General features: G+C 41.2%; 1 protein-coding gene across 5 annotated transcripts; it reads left to right on the forward strand.

Moving 5' to 3' along the window:
* The first annotated feature begins 71 nt into the window (after positions 1-71).
* Positions 72-13,326, forward strand: STARD6 (StAR related lipid transfer domain containing 6). Of its 5 annotated transcripts, XM_084888377.1 has the most exons (7): positions 72-728; positions 4,099-4,192; positions 4,370-4,419; positions 5,141-5,267; positions 6,688-6,805; positions 9,475-9,568; positions 12,392-13,326. In XM_084888377.1, exons 2-7 carry the CDS (start codon positions 4,103-4,105, stop codon positions 12,588-12,590), a joined length of 678 nt encoding a protein of 225 aa, XP_084744503.1. In that variant the 5' UTR covers positions 72-728; positions 4,099-4,102; the 3' UTR covers positions 12,591-13,326. The 5 variants fall into 5 exon arrangements, with proteins under 5 accessions (XP_084744503.1, XP_084744501.1, XP_084744500.1 ...); XM_084888375.1 differs by having other exon boundaries at positions 4,099-4,419; XM_084888374.1 differs by lacking the exons at positions 4,099-4,192; positions 4,370-4,419.
* Positions 13,327-16,793: the final 3,467 nt, after the last annotated feature.

Consider the following 16,793-nt stretch of genomic DNA (forward strand, 5'->3'; position numbering starts at 1 on the left):
TCGCACTGCCTGCTGGGAAGTGTAGTTTCCCCCCCTACGCATCCCTCTGGGGTGGGTGTTCTGGTTACGCGCATCCACGTCGCTGCCGCTCGCGCCCTCTCCCACCTCCCTCTCCGCCGGCTCCCGGGGCCGAATGAGGGCACTAGGTAGCGGAGATTTGGGGTTTCGGACTCCGACAGCCGGCTCCAGCTCCCCACTCCTTCCAAGTGCGCTGGTCCCCTCGCTTTCGGAGCATCCCTTTCCAGGATAAGACATCATCTGGGCCACGGGCGACTTCCCAGACCGCTTCCTCCCCTCCCTCCTCAGTTCCTTCCCCTTTTCCTCCCGGAGCCCGGCCCCCCTGGGCTCCCCAGCCCCTCACACTCAAAGCAGATGCGGGATCGGATCGGAGGAAGGAGGGCTCGGGTCCAACACACTCCTGGGGGCCCTGGATTCCCAGGAAGAACGGCAGTGACCCGGTACGGACCGGGGACCCAGGCAGGCCTCCCGGGAAGAGGGAGATTATGCTGCACAGACAGATGTAAAGACCCACGTAACAACGTGTGTGAAGTGCCCACAAGGCCGGCTCAGGAGATGAGGTGCGAAGAACCCAGTTTCAACCAAGTGGCGTATCCAAGAAGATGCCATCGCAGTGTTGGTTTGTGTTTCTTTCCCACTGACCCTGCGGGCGAAGAGACCCTGATCACTCCACCGGAACAGACTGCACTCAGCCCATGTCACACCGCCAGGTGGTAGATATAACAGTGTTCTTGCCGCTTACTCTCTCCTGTTTTCCTTCTCCCTAGCCCGCTGGACTTAATATATATATTTTTTTTCTTAGCAAATGAAAAAAAAATCCAGAAACGATAAAATTCATTTGAGTGGTTCAATTAAACACATGTTTATTGTGGCAGTAAGTGCTAGGTGATTTGACAATGAATTGGACAGAGACCCTGCAGTTTACACTCTAGCGGTATGTTTCTGTAATCGGTGCAATTCCTGAATTAGTCAATATCATGTATGCTGGTGGTTGGAAGTAAATAATTTATATTTGCTGAGACAAATCCAGGTTCAGTGGATAGAGCCTCCGCCTGTGGACTGAAGGGTCCCGGGTCCCATTCCGGTAAAGGGCACATGCCGGGGTTGCAGGTCTCATTCTCAGTAGGGGGCCTGCAGAAGGCAGCCGATTAATGATGCCCTCTCATCATTGATGTTTCTATCTCCCCATCTCTCTTCCTCTCTGAAATAAATAAAAATATATATTTTTAAAAGGTTAGACTTTTAAAATCCACATTCCACCTAAATGTTTTTTTAACTAGTCATTCTTTAAAATAATTTAACAGTCCTTTTCATTGACAATATCTTTAATGTTTCTCTTACTACCTTTTTCTTTCATCTTGGAGCATATATAATGTGCACATGTTCCTAATAAGAGCATAAAGTGTAATAAAGGACACGGAGAAGACATAAAGAAACATATCAAATAAATTGATGTAATTCGTGGATCAAAATAACTCTACTTCCACTTTGTTCCTTCATAGTTAAAGAGATATGGAGGCCAAAACCGATTTGGCTCAGTGGATAGAAAGGTCCCAGATTCAATTCCGGTCAAGGGCATGTACCTTGGTTGTGGGCACATCCCCAGTAGGGGGTGTGCAGGAGGCAGCTGACCGATGTTTCTCTCTCATTGATGTTTCTAACTCTCTATCCCTCTACCTTCCTCTCTGTAAAAAATAAATTAAAAATATTTTTTAAAAAGAGAGATATGGAGACCTCCAGAAGGATTTGGAGAAGAGTCCGAATAGTTAAAATTCTGGTCTAGATCTATTAGGAAAGATAAAGAAACTAAGAATCTATTAGGAAAGAGCAGTTACAGTGGTATATGAAAGCTTTTCAAGTAGAAATGTCAACCAGGTGTCATGCCTTGATGGAGAACTAAACAGGAGAAAATAGATTTATCTTCCAACCTAAAGAGCTTTAGGTGAGAGCTAAGGAGGACGTATCCTGAAAATTAAACTTTAAGAAGGTTTATTGAGGCAGCTCTTTGGAGAGTTGTTTTTTTTTTAATATATTTTATTGATTTTTTTTTTTACAGAGAGGAAGAGAGAGGGATAGAGTTAGAAACATCGATGAGAGAGAATCATTGATCAGTTGCCTCTTGCACACCCCCCACTGGGGATGTGCCCGTAACCAAGGTACATGCCCTTGACCGGAATCGAACCCGGGACCTTTCAGTCTGCAGGCCGACGCTCTATCCACTGAGCCAAACCGGTTTTGGCTGAAGAGTTTTTTTTAAAAAGGTAGTTCTAGATGAGTCCATTTTAAGAACAGAAACTAACCTTTTTGATCACCAAGAAGGGGCTTCACACTGTTTCAATCCCTTTTACACATATTAACTCAATCTGTACGATGACCCCATGAGACAGGTATTATTATTCCTTATCTGTATATATGAAAAAAAGATATAGATATGAAAGTTGAAATTCAAGTTAAGCAATTTATCCAAAGTGATATAGCTGGTGTGAATGGCAAAGGCAGGATATGAATCCAGTTCTGTGCTGTCACCCTCTTCCCACCATACCAGCCAACTTCTCTCTCTCTCTCTCTCCCTCCCTCCCTCTCTCTCTCTCTCTCTCTCTTTCACTCTCGCTCTTTTTCAAAAAATATATTTTAGCCGAAACCGGTTTGGCTCAGTGGATAGAGTGGCGGCCTGCGGACTGACAGGTCCCGGGTTCGATTCCGGTCAGGGGCATGTACCTTGGTTGCGGGCACATCCCCAGTGGGGGGTGTGCAAGAGGCAGCTGATCCATGATTCTCATCAATGTTTCTAATGCTCTGTCACCCTCCCTTCCTCTCTGTAAGAAAAATCAATAATATATATATTTTGATCAGCTGCCTCTTGCACACTTTCTACTGGGGATGTGCCTGAAACCAAGGTACATGCCCTTGACCAGAATCAAACCTGGGACCTTTGAGTCCACAGGCTGACACCCTATCCACTGAGCCAAGTCGGTTAGGTCCAGCCAGCTTCTCTCAACTGAAAACGAGATGATGGGCCGAAGGATCAATGAGACTCCAGCTCCTGAACTCATTCACAGCAGAAACAATATCTTACTCAACTGTATTTGCCATACCTACCTCAATACCTAACCCCTACTGAGTTGATTCTAACTTTATATCCTGTCTGACATTTAAACGAAGACACCAGGGAAGATGAGTTAGACATCCATATTGGGGAAGAATGTTACAAGCAGAGGGAACAGCAAGTAAAAGGCCCTGAGGTAGAAAGATGCTTAGTTGCTTTTGAGGAACAGCAGCTAAGTGGGAGAGTTTGAGGCAGGAGTTGCCTTTGGAGAGAAAGCCAGGGGTCAAATCATTTAGTGCCACTCACTTTAAAAAGATGAATTTCCACCGAAACCGGTTTGGCTCAGTGGTTAGAGCATTGCTCTGTGGACTGAAAGGTCCCAGGTTCGATTCCAGTCAAGGGCATGTATATTGGTTGCGGGCACATCCCCAGTAGGGGGTGTGCAGGAGGCAGCTGATTGATGTTTCTCTCTCATCGATGTTTCTCTCTATCCCTCTCTCTTCCTCTCTGTAAAAAAATCAATAAAATAGATTAAAAAAAACAAACAGATGAATTTCCAAGAACACCTGATCAACAGATTGTGGTGCTTTGAAAAAAAAAAAAAAAAAAAGGCATGATTGATAGAAATAATAATGATTTATTGATTGACTGTTATATGCCTAGCAATGGGGAAGGACATTTAAGTGCATTATCTCAATCCTCACATTACTTCTAGGGGTTTGGTACTATCCCAGTTTTAAAACTTGAGAAAATGGGGAAACAGAAATATCCAATAATGTGGTTCACAATTAGCCCACTGCAGAGAGAGGAGGCGAGCCAGGTCTCCAGAGCCCTGCCTTTGTGCGATGCCAAATCCACAGTTTCTCTCATTGCGAATAGGGAGGAGGGGACTCTTGCCTGCGGGCATTCCACAGGTAATTACCGTTCATTGCCACGTGCTGGGCGCTGTAGAACCAGTAATCAAATGTAACACAGCGTTTTAAAACTTTGCGTGATCACATTCTTACCAGTCATTTCTTTTTAAACCTTTGCAGGTAGATGGACTATAAGGTACTTGCCCAACAAACTGCTCAAGAGATTTTAGGTTACAGTCAAGATACATCAGGCTGGAAAGTGGTTAAATCTTCTGTAAGAAAACAAATATCTTCCAAGTTTTTGTTTTTAAATGAGAAACAGTTGGTTGTAAAAAATATTTTTTTACAAACAAACCATTTTTGCTTTGCTTTGTTTATTTTTATTTATTTTTTCTTTTTCTTTTTCTGTACTTGGCAGCTAACTTATTTGTTAATTTTTTTCCCCTTTGAGAAAAAAATAACTGTTTCTAGCAAGGCTTCTAAAAAATTCCTTGGAAATCTGTAAGTACAATTTCCTATTTGCAATCATTGTTTTGAATTCAGTGGCATTTATGTATCTAGAGTTTAAAGTTTGCTGACCTCTTATTTATACCATATTACATACTTAAATTGAGATTTAGAGCTGAAAGGTGCTGCATAGCCACACAAACTTATCAATTATTGTTGACTTATTATAAACATAGCAGGTAAATGTTTATAAGAGAGATTTCAGAAAAATCCTAAATGAAATTTGGCCCTCTAGAAAAATAACTACAGCCCAGCTAGCATAGCTCAGTGGTTGAGCATCAACCTATGAACCAGGAGGTTGAGGTTTGATTCCTGGTCAGGACACATGCCCAGGTTGTGGGCTCGATCCCCATGGGGAGATGCAGGAGGCAGCAGATCAATGGTTCTATCTCATCGTTGATCTTTCTGTCTCTCCCTCTCCCTTCCTTTCTGAAATCAATAAAACTATATATTTTTTAAATCTACAGAAACATTATAAACAAAGTTTTTAGAAAAATGAAGCTTGAAATAATTTATATTAATTATTATAATATATTTAAATAAACCTTGCTACTTCTAATTGAATATTAGTGTTTTGAATTGCTGATATGATGACCGACTCTCAAATTTTCTTTACTGTTGATTGCTAAATTAGTCTGTGTTATACTATGATAACATTATATGTTCAACTTAGACTGAATTAGCTAAATTTTGAATTTTATTTTGTTAACTATAGATATCGTGTTGAAGGAATAATTTCAGAATCAACATCTAAACTAGCTGATTTCCTCTTCAAGCCTGAAATTAGAATTACATGGGATAAATCATTGAAAGAGTACACTCTGATACACAAGATTGATTCGGTAACTTGTTGTTTAATATTAAACTTTTCCTGTATTAATATATATATATTTTTTATATCTTAGTGATTTGAGTTTATTAAACCTATATTAGGTAGATACTTCATATTTTATAGATTCACATTGAGTTTAAATCTTTATAAAAACCTTAAAACTTCCTTCTTTATCACTCAAGAGTTTAATTGTAATTGGCTTCTTTCTGTTTTAAATGCACACCACCTTCTGAATCTGGTTAGCTTCCTCGAAGATGTGTGCCTTTGGTTATGAGGGGACAAACTCCTGGATTCTCGAACATTAGGTGGAGAAAAGATTAAACATGCCTTGTTAAAGGGAAGCCAGTATATTTATATTGACCTGCGGGATCAGGCTGAAACCAGCTGTCTGACATGCCCTGAGGAGTCCTAGATGGCGAGAGGGCACAGGCCAGGCTGAGGGACCCCACCAGTGCATAATTGGGGCAGGGGAGGGATTCAGGAGGATTCCAAGGCATGTCCGGCCCATCTTGCTCAGTCCTGATTGGCCAGACCCCAGCAGCAAGCTAACTTACCAGTCGGAGTATCTGCCCTCTGGTGGTCAGTGCACGTCATAGCGAGCAGTTAAGTGGCCTTAGCATATCATTAGCATATTACATTTTGATTGGTTGAATGGATGACCAGACACTTGGCATATTAGGATTTTTTTATATAGGACTAGAAGCCCAGTTTATGAAAATTCGTATACTCGGGGTGGGGAGGGGTCCCTCAGCCCGGCCTATGCCCTCTAGCAATCTGGGACCCTTCCGGGGATGTCCACCTGCCAACTTAGGCCTGCTCCCTGGGGGATGGGCCTAAGCTGGCAGTCAGACATCACTCTGGCAGGCTGGGAGCCATCCATCAGACATCTTCAGTGCTGCCGAGGAGGCAGAAGAGGTTTCCTCGATTCCTCTGGGCTCATAGCCTTCAGCCCGGTGTGTGGCTGAGCTGATCTCCCCCTGAGAGAGTGCACTGACCAGCAGGGAGGTTAGTGAGAGACAACCAAACTAACCTCCTGCATGCTCTTTATTGGGGATTAAGCCTGCAACCTTGGCATGTGCCCTGAACAGACATCGAACTGTGCTCTCCTGGTTCATGGGTTGACACTCAACCACTGAGCCACACTGGCAGCCGCTTTCATTTTGTTGATGGTTTCCTTTACTGTGCAGAAGCTTTTTAGTTTGATGTAGTCCCACTTGTTTGTTTTCGCTTTTGTTGTCTTGTACTTACTGGTATAATAATATCTAATGTTCCTTTAACACAGAAAATGCAGGTTGTTTGGGTTTTTAAAATTGCAAAGTCCTGCTTTTTCCAAGTAGAGGCCACTCTTCTACAGGGAAATCCTTTGGGGAGCAGTACAAGGAACAGATGTTAACTAACTGTTGCCATCTTTATGGTTTGATTTGTTTCAGGACACATTCATATGCCATGCCGTTACACAAAGTTTTGCCATGGGCTCCATTTCCTCCCGAGACTTTATCAACATGGTGTACTTCAAGCGCTATGACGGGAATGTGAATGTGATCAGCTGTAAGTTGAAACGTTTTTGCCCACATTTTAGAATTACTACGAGTTATTAACAATGTTCCCCTTTAGCTCACGTTTTGGAAGAAATATCTTTTCAATGTTTTATCTTTTATTTACTTGGGGAGACTAATACATACATGTATAATGTAGACTGGCCCGACTCTGGAGGTGCCTTTTACATCACAGTCAATGGTTGTGGCATCTTCTGGCTTTTTTGCAGCGTATAACCACAGCGCTGAGTGCAGGTAAATCCCTGTAGGCTGGATCTGCACAGCAAACATTTCAAAACTACCGTAATCTTTAGATATATCATTTTATATTTGAACTGCAAAGAATGAGCTTATCCAGTAACTGTTTTCACTAGATGGATCTTTACATATAATGGTGCTTATATTTATTTTAGAGGTTTTTTTTAAAAAATATATATTTTATTAATTTTTACACAGAGAGGAATTGAGAGGGATAGAGAGTTAGAAACGTCGATGAGAGAGATACATCGACCAGCTGCTTCTTGCACAGCCACCACCGGGGATGTGCCCGCAACCAACGTACATGCCCTTGACCGGAATCGAACCCGGGACCTTTCAGTCCGCAGGCCAACGCTCTATCCACTGAGCCAAACCGGTTTTGGCTAGAGGTTTTGATGTATCCTTAGCCTCCCAGTAAAACCCCAATGTGAGACAATTTCTTAACATGTATTATTCACTTGAAACATTACCAGTTCATACCATGAAGATCACTGGGGCCAGACAACTCCAGATAGGTCATGAGGAAGGAGCTATGGCAGGACAGCGGCCTACAGCTCTGTTTGTCTCCGTAACTTAGTTTAATCTGACCACTACTCTCTGAATAGCTTTCCCTGTAAGCTACCTGGAGATAGGGACAGTTAAGTGCTTTTAATTATTATTTCCCAACAAGGTTTCTGACGTGTCCGTGGTACTAAGTTCCAGAGTCCAGACTGAGTCATAGCTGTGCTAATAGCACTCACACAAACTTACCTCTGGTGCAGCATACCGCTAAGGGCTGATGTTCACCCCTTTCCTATAGTTGTCATTTAGTTATCTCAGTTTTAAAACGAGGGCGGATAAAAATCTACTCACTGTCTGCAACCCGAAATAGTGTCTGAGTCATAGATCTGCTGTCTTCTGTGTTTTGAAAGCAGACCATTTCTATCTCATTTTTAGTGGTAAAAAAGAAGTATGAAGTCACAGTCAACAAATGGTTGTAATCAGTCATCCAGTGATCAGTACTGAATTTGCTTTAAGAAATTTCTTTGAATAAATTATCAATGAATACTGATAGTTCTTCTTTGCCTTTTTTTTTTTTTTCTGTTATCCACTTTACTACGCTTTGAGCTAAATATTTTGCATCTTTATCTCACCAGTAAGGAAACTGGAGTTCAGAGAAACAAGTTAGATAGGGATAAGCTGCTGAACCAGAATTAAAACACAAGTCTTTCTAGTTTTCCAAAATCAGTGCTAACTACCAACCCAGTATTCCTCACAAAAGACCCATATCTGTTCGTGGAATAAAACAAATTTTCTTTTACGAACAAGCATAATTTCCATATTTTAAACAGGGAAAATATGTTACTATCACTTCTGGAAGTACCATTATGCCAGCATAATAGGTTCTGTTAAGGTGATGAAACAAGTAATAAAAATGGAAAATTCATTCAACCACACATTTCTTAAGCTAGGCCAAAGCTAATGCTTAACATTTTACTTCCTACAGAATTGATAGCTTATGTTAAAATCACATGGGAAAATCCATCTTCTCTGACAAGAGCAGGATTCAGTTGCACATAATAAATACATTTTAAAAATATTTTTTGAAAGAGTACATATAATTATCATAAGCAATCATAATCAAATCACCTCCCTTCTATATTCATATACAATACAATTATACTGCATAATTCTTAAAACAACTCTACTGATTTTTTAAACATATATTTTTATTGATTTCAGAGAGGAAGGGAAGAGAGAATCATTGATTGGCTGCCTCCTGTGCGCCGCCCCCTTACTGGGGAATTAAGCCTGCAACCCGGGCATGTGCCTTGCCTGAATCGAACTGTGTCCTCCTAGTTCATAGCTCGATGCTCAACCACTGAGCCACACCGGTCGGGCAAACTTTCTGATTTTTGATTTCACATTGAATGTAGAGAATTTGCAGAAAAGGACATTTAAGCTACCTTCCTTGACATGCCAAATAAATACATTCAATATTTTTTTAAAAAAATGATTTAACAAAAAGTCTACAAACCCATTCTCCTACTAGCCCTTTTCTTTTGATTTCTTTTGCTTCAAATCTCAGAAAGTAATAAAATGATACTTTGAACAGTTTTTCCTGTATGTAAAAGCTAACATCATCTTTAGAAATACTAGCGTGAAAATGTTTGAGAGGACAATTTTCTGTGCTCAAACCGGTATTTTCTCAGTTTTGGCCTGTGTACACATTCATATGTACAAACATACAGCCCATGTATAAACCCAATGTCAGTGCTAATAATACCTAAGTTAAATTAAAAACTGTGTTTTATATATATATATATATATATATATATATATATATATATATATATATTTTTTTTTTTTTAAACATACTACTTGAAATAGAATTTTTAACCTTTGTGGAAGAGGTTTCATTTTATTTCTATTTAAATCACTTAGCTATAAGTGTGGATTTTCCAGGATTTCCTCCATCTTCACATTACATCCGTGGTCATAACCATGGTTCTGGCTTTGTCTGTTCACCTCTGAACGAGTAAGTATCATTTGCATTTATTTATTATAACGGTTTTTTAGTTCAATTTATGATTTAATTAAAGGATTCCTAACTCATTAGTAGAATATGTACCAGCACATTCTATTAGGGAAAAATGGCCCCCAAATGTGATCTTTAAAGTAACTGTTTTATAACAGAAAATATAAGTATTTTCATATGAAGTATAATCAGAAAAGATAATTTGCTATAAAGTATGATCTGAGGTTTCTGGGACAAGTCACACATACACAAAGCTTTTCCCCTCTGGGGTTAATCTTAGCCTGATGTTTTATATTTCTCCATTAGATTCAGTTCTGTGAATAACTAAGGAATTTTTGTGAATTGAAAATAAATCCCCTAGAATTATAATAGTTACATTTATCAGCAATGAATGCTTTATCTTGAACACCTTCTTTCTAATAGACTGCCTAAGTACAGATGCCTGCAAAATGAGACTTCTGGTAGGTTAATTCAGGTAAGAGTTGGAAATCAGAGATGAGGCATTGCTTACGGATGGCCAGCCTAGAGATAATAAAAATGGTAACATACAATACCATTCTGTAAGTTCATGTACATTATTAACTCAGAGTATATCATTTCACAAAATCCTTAAGTTTTAATTTTTGGTAAATGATTTTATATTAAGTAAAAAAAAATTAGCACATAAAGATAAATGTAAAAAGCTTTATATCGGTCCAATATAAACTTCAGTATAAGAAAAAATATTTATGTGAAGGAAGTAAAAATAAAACTACATTTCAGATCTATATCCTTATGTTTTCTCTACTGAATTAGAGGACTAAAAGAAATTACAAGTATTTGCATTAATAAACAGGATAATTGGTGCAGGCGATGCTGATATATGAATGTGTGGCCAAGACTTGATTTTCCACAGCAGGAGAGAAAACAGGGAAGGATTATTACTCCCAATCAACATGGTAAATCGACTCTAGTTGTGAAGTTACATATTCTAAAGCAGGGGTCTTCAAACTACGGCCCGTGGGCCACATGCAGCCCGCAGAGGAGTCTGATCCGGCCCGCCAGGTTTTTGGCAGTGAGCGCAGCCGAGGTGTTACAGTAGGAATTAGTAGTTCATATAGTCCGGCCCTCCAGCTCTCTGAGGGACCGTGATCTGGCCCCCACTTTAAAAAGTTTGAGGACCCCTGTTCTAAAGTGTGCTTCACAGGCAAAGTCCCCTTCTTGCACCCTGTCAACTCTCTTTCCGCTGTAAAAAAAACATGGTTTACATTGAACCAATATAAAGTTTTTACATTTGCATTTTTACACCTGTACTTAGTAGGCAGTCTATTAGAAGCTCGGACCTAGACACCTCACGCAGGGTGGGAACTCTGCCCAGCATCCTGTTGGAGAAAAGATGTAATCTTATTCACAGTCTCAGAGGCAGGTACTGACAAAAAGTGATTCCACTGTACCTTCTCTTTCCATGCAGCCCAACATTTTGGACAGCTGACATCTGTAAACAAGTCATGCAGTATCAATAGTAAATGCACTCTCTAGGAAATATTGGAAATATTGGAAGGGTTTCTTGAGTGTAAAGCCCTAGTAAACTCACGGAGAGATTTAAGTCCTTACAAACTGCTAGTGCGTATTCCCAACCCAGCATTTGAAGCACCATAAAAAGAGTCTGAACTCTGCATCGAGAAGGGTGTAAGAAAATGGATCCTCACATGGGTTTGGACCAGTGGTCTTCATACCCCCATAAAATTTTGTAAAACCATATTCTGCCTTGTGTGTTTTAAAACTTACTAAAATTTTTATAGGATTAAAATAAGAATGCCACTTCCAGCATATTGTAAATATTGACTACTTAGAAATTTGTTGTAATTCCCTTATAAATGTATTCTATAGAATATAAATTCCATAATATATTATATTATCAATTAAAAAATATATACAAGCTTTAAGTCAGAAATTTTACATCATTTCTTTTCTCCTGGAACCCGTATTTTTACTTTTTTTTCCTCTCACATAACTTTATCCTAATAAAATATGCTTTATGCTTTGAATTCTTTTATTAATCACTCTTAGTTCTCTGCAAAAATGAGTATTTAATTTTCAAAATTAGATTTATTCTCTGTAACTATAAGTATATAAATATTAAAAATATAAATGTGTATGGGATTAAATTATCCTATCTAATGAAGAGGGAATATGCAAATTGACTGTCATGACATCACAAAATATGGTGGCACCCATAGCCACAAGATGGTGGCACCCAGTCCCCTCAGCCCCACCGGAGTCCCCTAGTCCTTTCAACTCCACTGGCAGGGAGGGGACAGGTGGGCAGTGTGGCCAGACCCACCCTCAGCCCCCCAGCCACCCAGGGCCGATCCAAGGCACGCAGACAAGTCTGGGATGTCAGCTGCCCCACCAATGCCTGAGTTACAGGCAGCTATGAGTGCTGTCTTTGTGTATACTTAGACAACCATCCAAAAAGACACAGTCAAAACTATAGTGATTTTCTCTGAGGAACAGGATGAAGGGAACAATTATGAAAATTTTGTATTTAAATTTCCAAAAGCATACATTACTTTTGTAACTTAAAAAAGTCAATGTGACAAAAAGGAAAACCTGACTAAAACTGAAGACTGTAAGACACAGTCGGACTAGTTAGGTACTATTTTCATATAAAATGTCTATGAGTGTGAAAATCATTGTATCTTTTCTTTTTTCTTTTCTTCTATAGCTATGTCTCCTATCATAATCACTATGGAGAGACTCCACTGTGAATAAGACAAGCCTGTAAATTCAATAGATAAATCTAAAGATTATTTATGTTTTTAATTCTTCCTTTGTTTACAGTAATCCAGCACAATCCAAACTAGTGATGTTTGTCCAGACAGAAATGAAGGGGAAATTGTCCCCATCAATAATTGAAGCAACTATGCCTTCCAACTTAGTGGCCCTCATCCTCAATGCAAAAGATGGAATAAAGACATACAAAGGTCTGCCAGAACGTGGATATAACCGTAATAGCCAGTCACTCCATAAGAAGAAATGAGGCTGTTTACAACGAGGCCATATAAAATCATGTGTGGCAGTTACTGCAGTTTACTTCTAAGTCAATATGCATAAGTACTGTTAAACTTTTCTAGACAGTATTCTTGTACAAATTATTGAAGGTACGTTGTGGAAATAAGAACTCATAGTTGTACAAGAGAACAGTTTTAAATATAGTCTTGAATGGCATATAAGACTGATGGTCAGTAACAAGTATTTTTTGTTTTATTTTTTTAAATTATATTTTTATTGATTTCAGAGAGGAAGGGAGAGGGAGAGAGAGAAACATCAATGATGAGAGAAATTGGCTGCCTCCTCCATGAACCCTATTGGGGACTGAGGCCACAGCTCGGGCATGTGCCCTGACTGGGAATTGAACCATGGCCTCCTGGTTCATAGGTCAATGCTCAACCACTGAGCAACACCAGCTTGGCCAATAAAAAGTGTTCTCTTTATTTTTAAATATATATATTTTTTAATCAATTTTAGAGAGGAAGGGAGAGGGAAAGAGAGATAGAAACATCAATGATGAGAATCATCGATAAGCTGCCTCCTGCATGCCCCCTACTGGGGATTGAGTCTGCAACCGAAGCATGCACCCCTGACCTGAATCAAACCTGGGACCCTTCAGTTCGCAGGCCAACACTCTATCCACTGAGCCATACCGACTAGGGCAGCAATTGTTGATCATCATTAATTAAAGTTGATCATCATTAATTAAAGATTAAAATATATTTTAAATTGGTTTTCCTTCACTTACTGCTTAAAGTTGATAATTGTAAAAAACAAACAAACATGCACATAAAATTGGAAAGAATTATACTGGAATTATTACCAATGATGTCTAGCATTTAGAATTGAATGAGTCATGAATCAAGTTCTGGTTCTAGCCAAGATGTAGCAGCCCATCCTCCCAAGTCCCTTTTCTCTTACAAGTAAAAGACCCTGCGCATAACGACAAACAGGCATAGGAGACAAGCAGAGGTGGGAAGAGGACAAACTTCCTAGGGACTTTTGGGACTTGAGAAATGGCATAGCAGTGGGTTCCCTGGGTTTCCTTGTTGCCTCCCATATATTCCGGACAAGGCACTGGCTACAGGAGGCTCCAGCCTGGAACCACCAATATAAGGAACAACAACAGTTTCTAGAAAAAGCCTGTTCCTCCTCGTCATAGGAGTGGCTATCAGTGAGGGTGGCCTACCAGAACAAAGTCTTCTTGACGACACCTACCCATCACCAGCCGGACAGAAAGCTAAGAATTGCACCCGCCTCCCCCTACAGTGTCAGCGGGGCCAAGCGGAGCAATGATCTTTCCCCCCACCTTGTTCATGGCCCACAGAGCAGGTGGTTACTGGCAAGGCTGGGCGAGGAGCCAGTCTTCCCGCAGCCCTGCCGGAAGCAGGCAGCACGGAGCACCCTCCAGGTGGTGCAGGCTGGCCAAGCAGGGAGCTATTTTCCACCTCCCGCCCACGGAAGCAGGGAGCAGGGCTTTGTGTCCCTGCCCGGGGAAGTGTCGGGACTCCCCTGGCAAAGTGAGCTTCACCTCACCTAGGAGCAGCCCAACAGCCAGCTAGTGCACAGAAGGGCTGGTCACATCTGGCCTCACTGCCCTCCCACCATCCCGGGTCACCCAGGCCTGCCAAGATGCTGAGCCTCCACCCCACCAGCACCAGTGTTCTCCTCTGTAGTATGTTGAATGCTGGCCCCCCAAAAGCCAGGTCTTTGTCAAATCCCTGGAGCCCTTATTTAAGAAAAGGGCCGAAACCGGTTTGGCTCAGTGGATAGAGCGTCAGCCTGCGGATTGAAAGGTCCCGGGTTCAATTCCGGTCAAGGGCATGTACCTTGGTTGCGGGCACATCCCCAGTGGGGGATGTGCAGGAGGCAGCTGATCGATGTCTCTCTCTCATCAATGTTTCTCTCTATCCCTCTTTCTTCCTCTCTGTAAAAAAATCAATAAAATATATATATATATAAAGAAAATTCCTTAAAAAACAAAAACCAAAACAAAAAAACCAAAACAAAACAAAACAAAAAATACAAGGAACTTTGCAGATGTAAAGTTTTAAGGATCTCAAAGTAAAATAATTCTTGGTTACCTGGATGGGCCCTAAATCTAATCACAAGTGTCCTTACAAGAGACGCACAGCGGAGAGACGGTGAAGAGGGAAGGCCACGTGAAGACAGAGGCCAAGAGTGGAGCTCTACGGCCACAAACCAAGGAACACCTAGTACCTAGTGTGGTAGTTACAGTAGATACAGGTGTCTGATCAGGGCTCGGTGGGCATCTGGGTCCCCACTCCCACCTGGCATCAACAAGTTAAAACAAGGAAGTCGGAGATGGGATAGCACACCTGCCTCATCCCTCTGCCACCCAGGTGTCACTTCAATCTAGGATTCTGTGATCTACATCAGGTGCCAAAGCAGCTCTTCTTGATCCAGAGACCTATGAAATAAAGTTACCTGCCCTTCTGCCTGTACACACACACACACACACACTCTATAATAATAAAAGGATAATATGGTGATTAACCGGACAGCCGAACAACCTCTGGGCATCCTTCAGGACAAAGCCAGCAGGGCCAGCTGCTGTGGTGGCAGTGGGGGCCAAGGCAGCTGGGGCTGCGAGTAGGACCCTCTGGCCTCCATGAGCCCACCACCCCGCCCCTGCTCCAGCCGCCAACCCTGAGTGCGGTTCCCGGGTCCCACAGCGCAGCCCCTGCCTCTGCTGACCCTGCCCCTTCCAGACGAAGCCAGGGCTGTGAGGGCCGAGGCCCCTGCATGAATTTCGTGCATTGGGCCTCTAGTACAATTCTAAAAAAGGGACAGGGTAACCACAGTAAACATACCCATTGGGAAGGGGGAAGAATGTAGTCACTGGTTCATAACAATTCTGATATCCCACTGGGCCTCATGCTGGCAATGCGGAAATGTTCCCAGGCTAGACCCTGATCCTGCTGCCTGGGACCTGCTCCCTGACTCATTGTGCTCCAGTGAGAACAATGGTTTTCATGGCTCTGCCTGTGGTGTCGCTGTCTGAGATGTCCTCCTTTTCCATCCTCTTCCTCTATTCTTTCTGAAGAAATATTCCTTGTTTGTAGCTGATTAACTTTTTTAGGCTGCTTCCTACACAAACCAGTCAAGGGACAACAGGCATATTTATTTTTTATTATTTTTTAAAATTATATATTTCTTTATTCGTTTCAGAGAGGGAGGAGAGAAACATCAATGAGAGAGAATCATTGATGGGCTGCCTCCTCCATGCCCCCCCCCCCCCCACTGGGGATTAAGCCTGCAACCCAGGCATGTGCCCTTGGCAGGAATTGAACCTGGGACTCTTCAGTCCGCAGGCTGACGCTCTATCCACTGAGCCAAGCTGGCTAGGGCCCAAGAGGCATTTTTATAGCTTCATCCATCTTTTAGGCAAGTTGGTGTTTTTGCTAGTACATACATTTTTTTCTATATCTGGTTATGATACATTATATACCCCAAAGCCACAGCTAGAAGTGGAATCAACATATGCTTTTCTAGATTTTCTTACTGCCACTTTTGGATCAGGCTTTTGTGGGACCAAACCCTAGGACTTTTGTCCACTTGAAAAATCTACTTAACTCTCTCAGAAGTCTTAACAAAATGTCCGATAGTCACAATCTTGATTTGAAGTTGGACTTGTGCTCCTGTCTTACTTTGAGACTTTGCTATCTGTGTGGCTAGAGATAAGACAACAGTTTTGTTTTCCAATTCAGTAGCTCTGGCTCCGTATATCACCTTTAACTTCTGCGTGCAACCTAAGTAGGTATTTCCACCCCACAAAGTTTAACTATTTTAATACTTCAGGCTATACAGCTAAAGACCACCAGGTGGCGCTTTCTACATTCTACCTGGAGATACCCTTGATTAAAGTCAAAGTTCATTAGGTATAATTTGTTTTCTAAGGTACACAGAGAGCTGTTTGAGCGAATGTTTCACAAAACAGCTTAATAATTCCAAAAATTAACCACATATTTTTTTCTTGACTCAAAAAGAATATATTGTCATCATAAAGTTGTCAAGCATTTCAAATATATATATAAATTCTCACCTGAGGATATTTTCCCATTGACTTAGAGAGAGTGAAAAGGACAGAAACATCAATGTGAAACACACTGATTGCCTCCTGCATGCACACCTACTCGTTACTATTGTTTTCTACATAAAATATCTTAAT

This window comes from Pipistrellus hanaki (genome assembly GCF_964339955.1).
Source record: "Pipistrellus hanaki genome assembly, chromosome: 6".
NCBI lineage: Eukaryota > Metazoa > Chordata > Mammalia > Chiroptera > Vespertilionidae > Pipistrellus > Pipistrellus hanaki.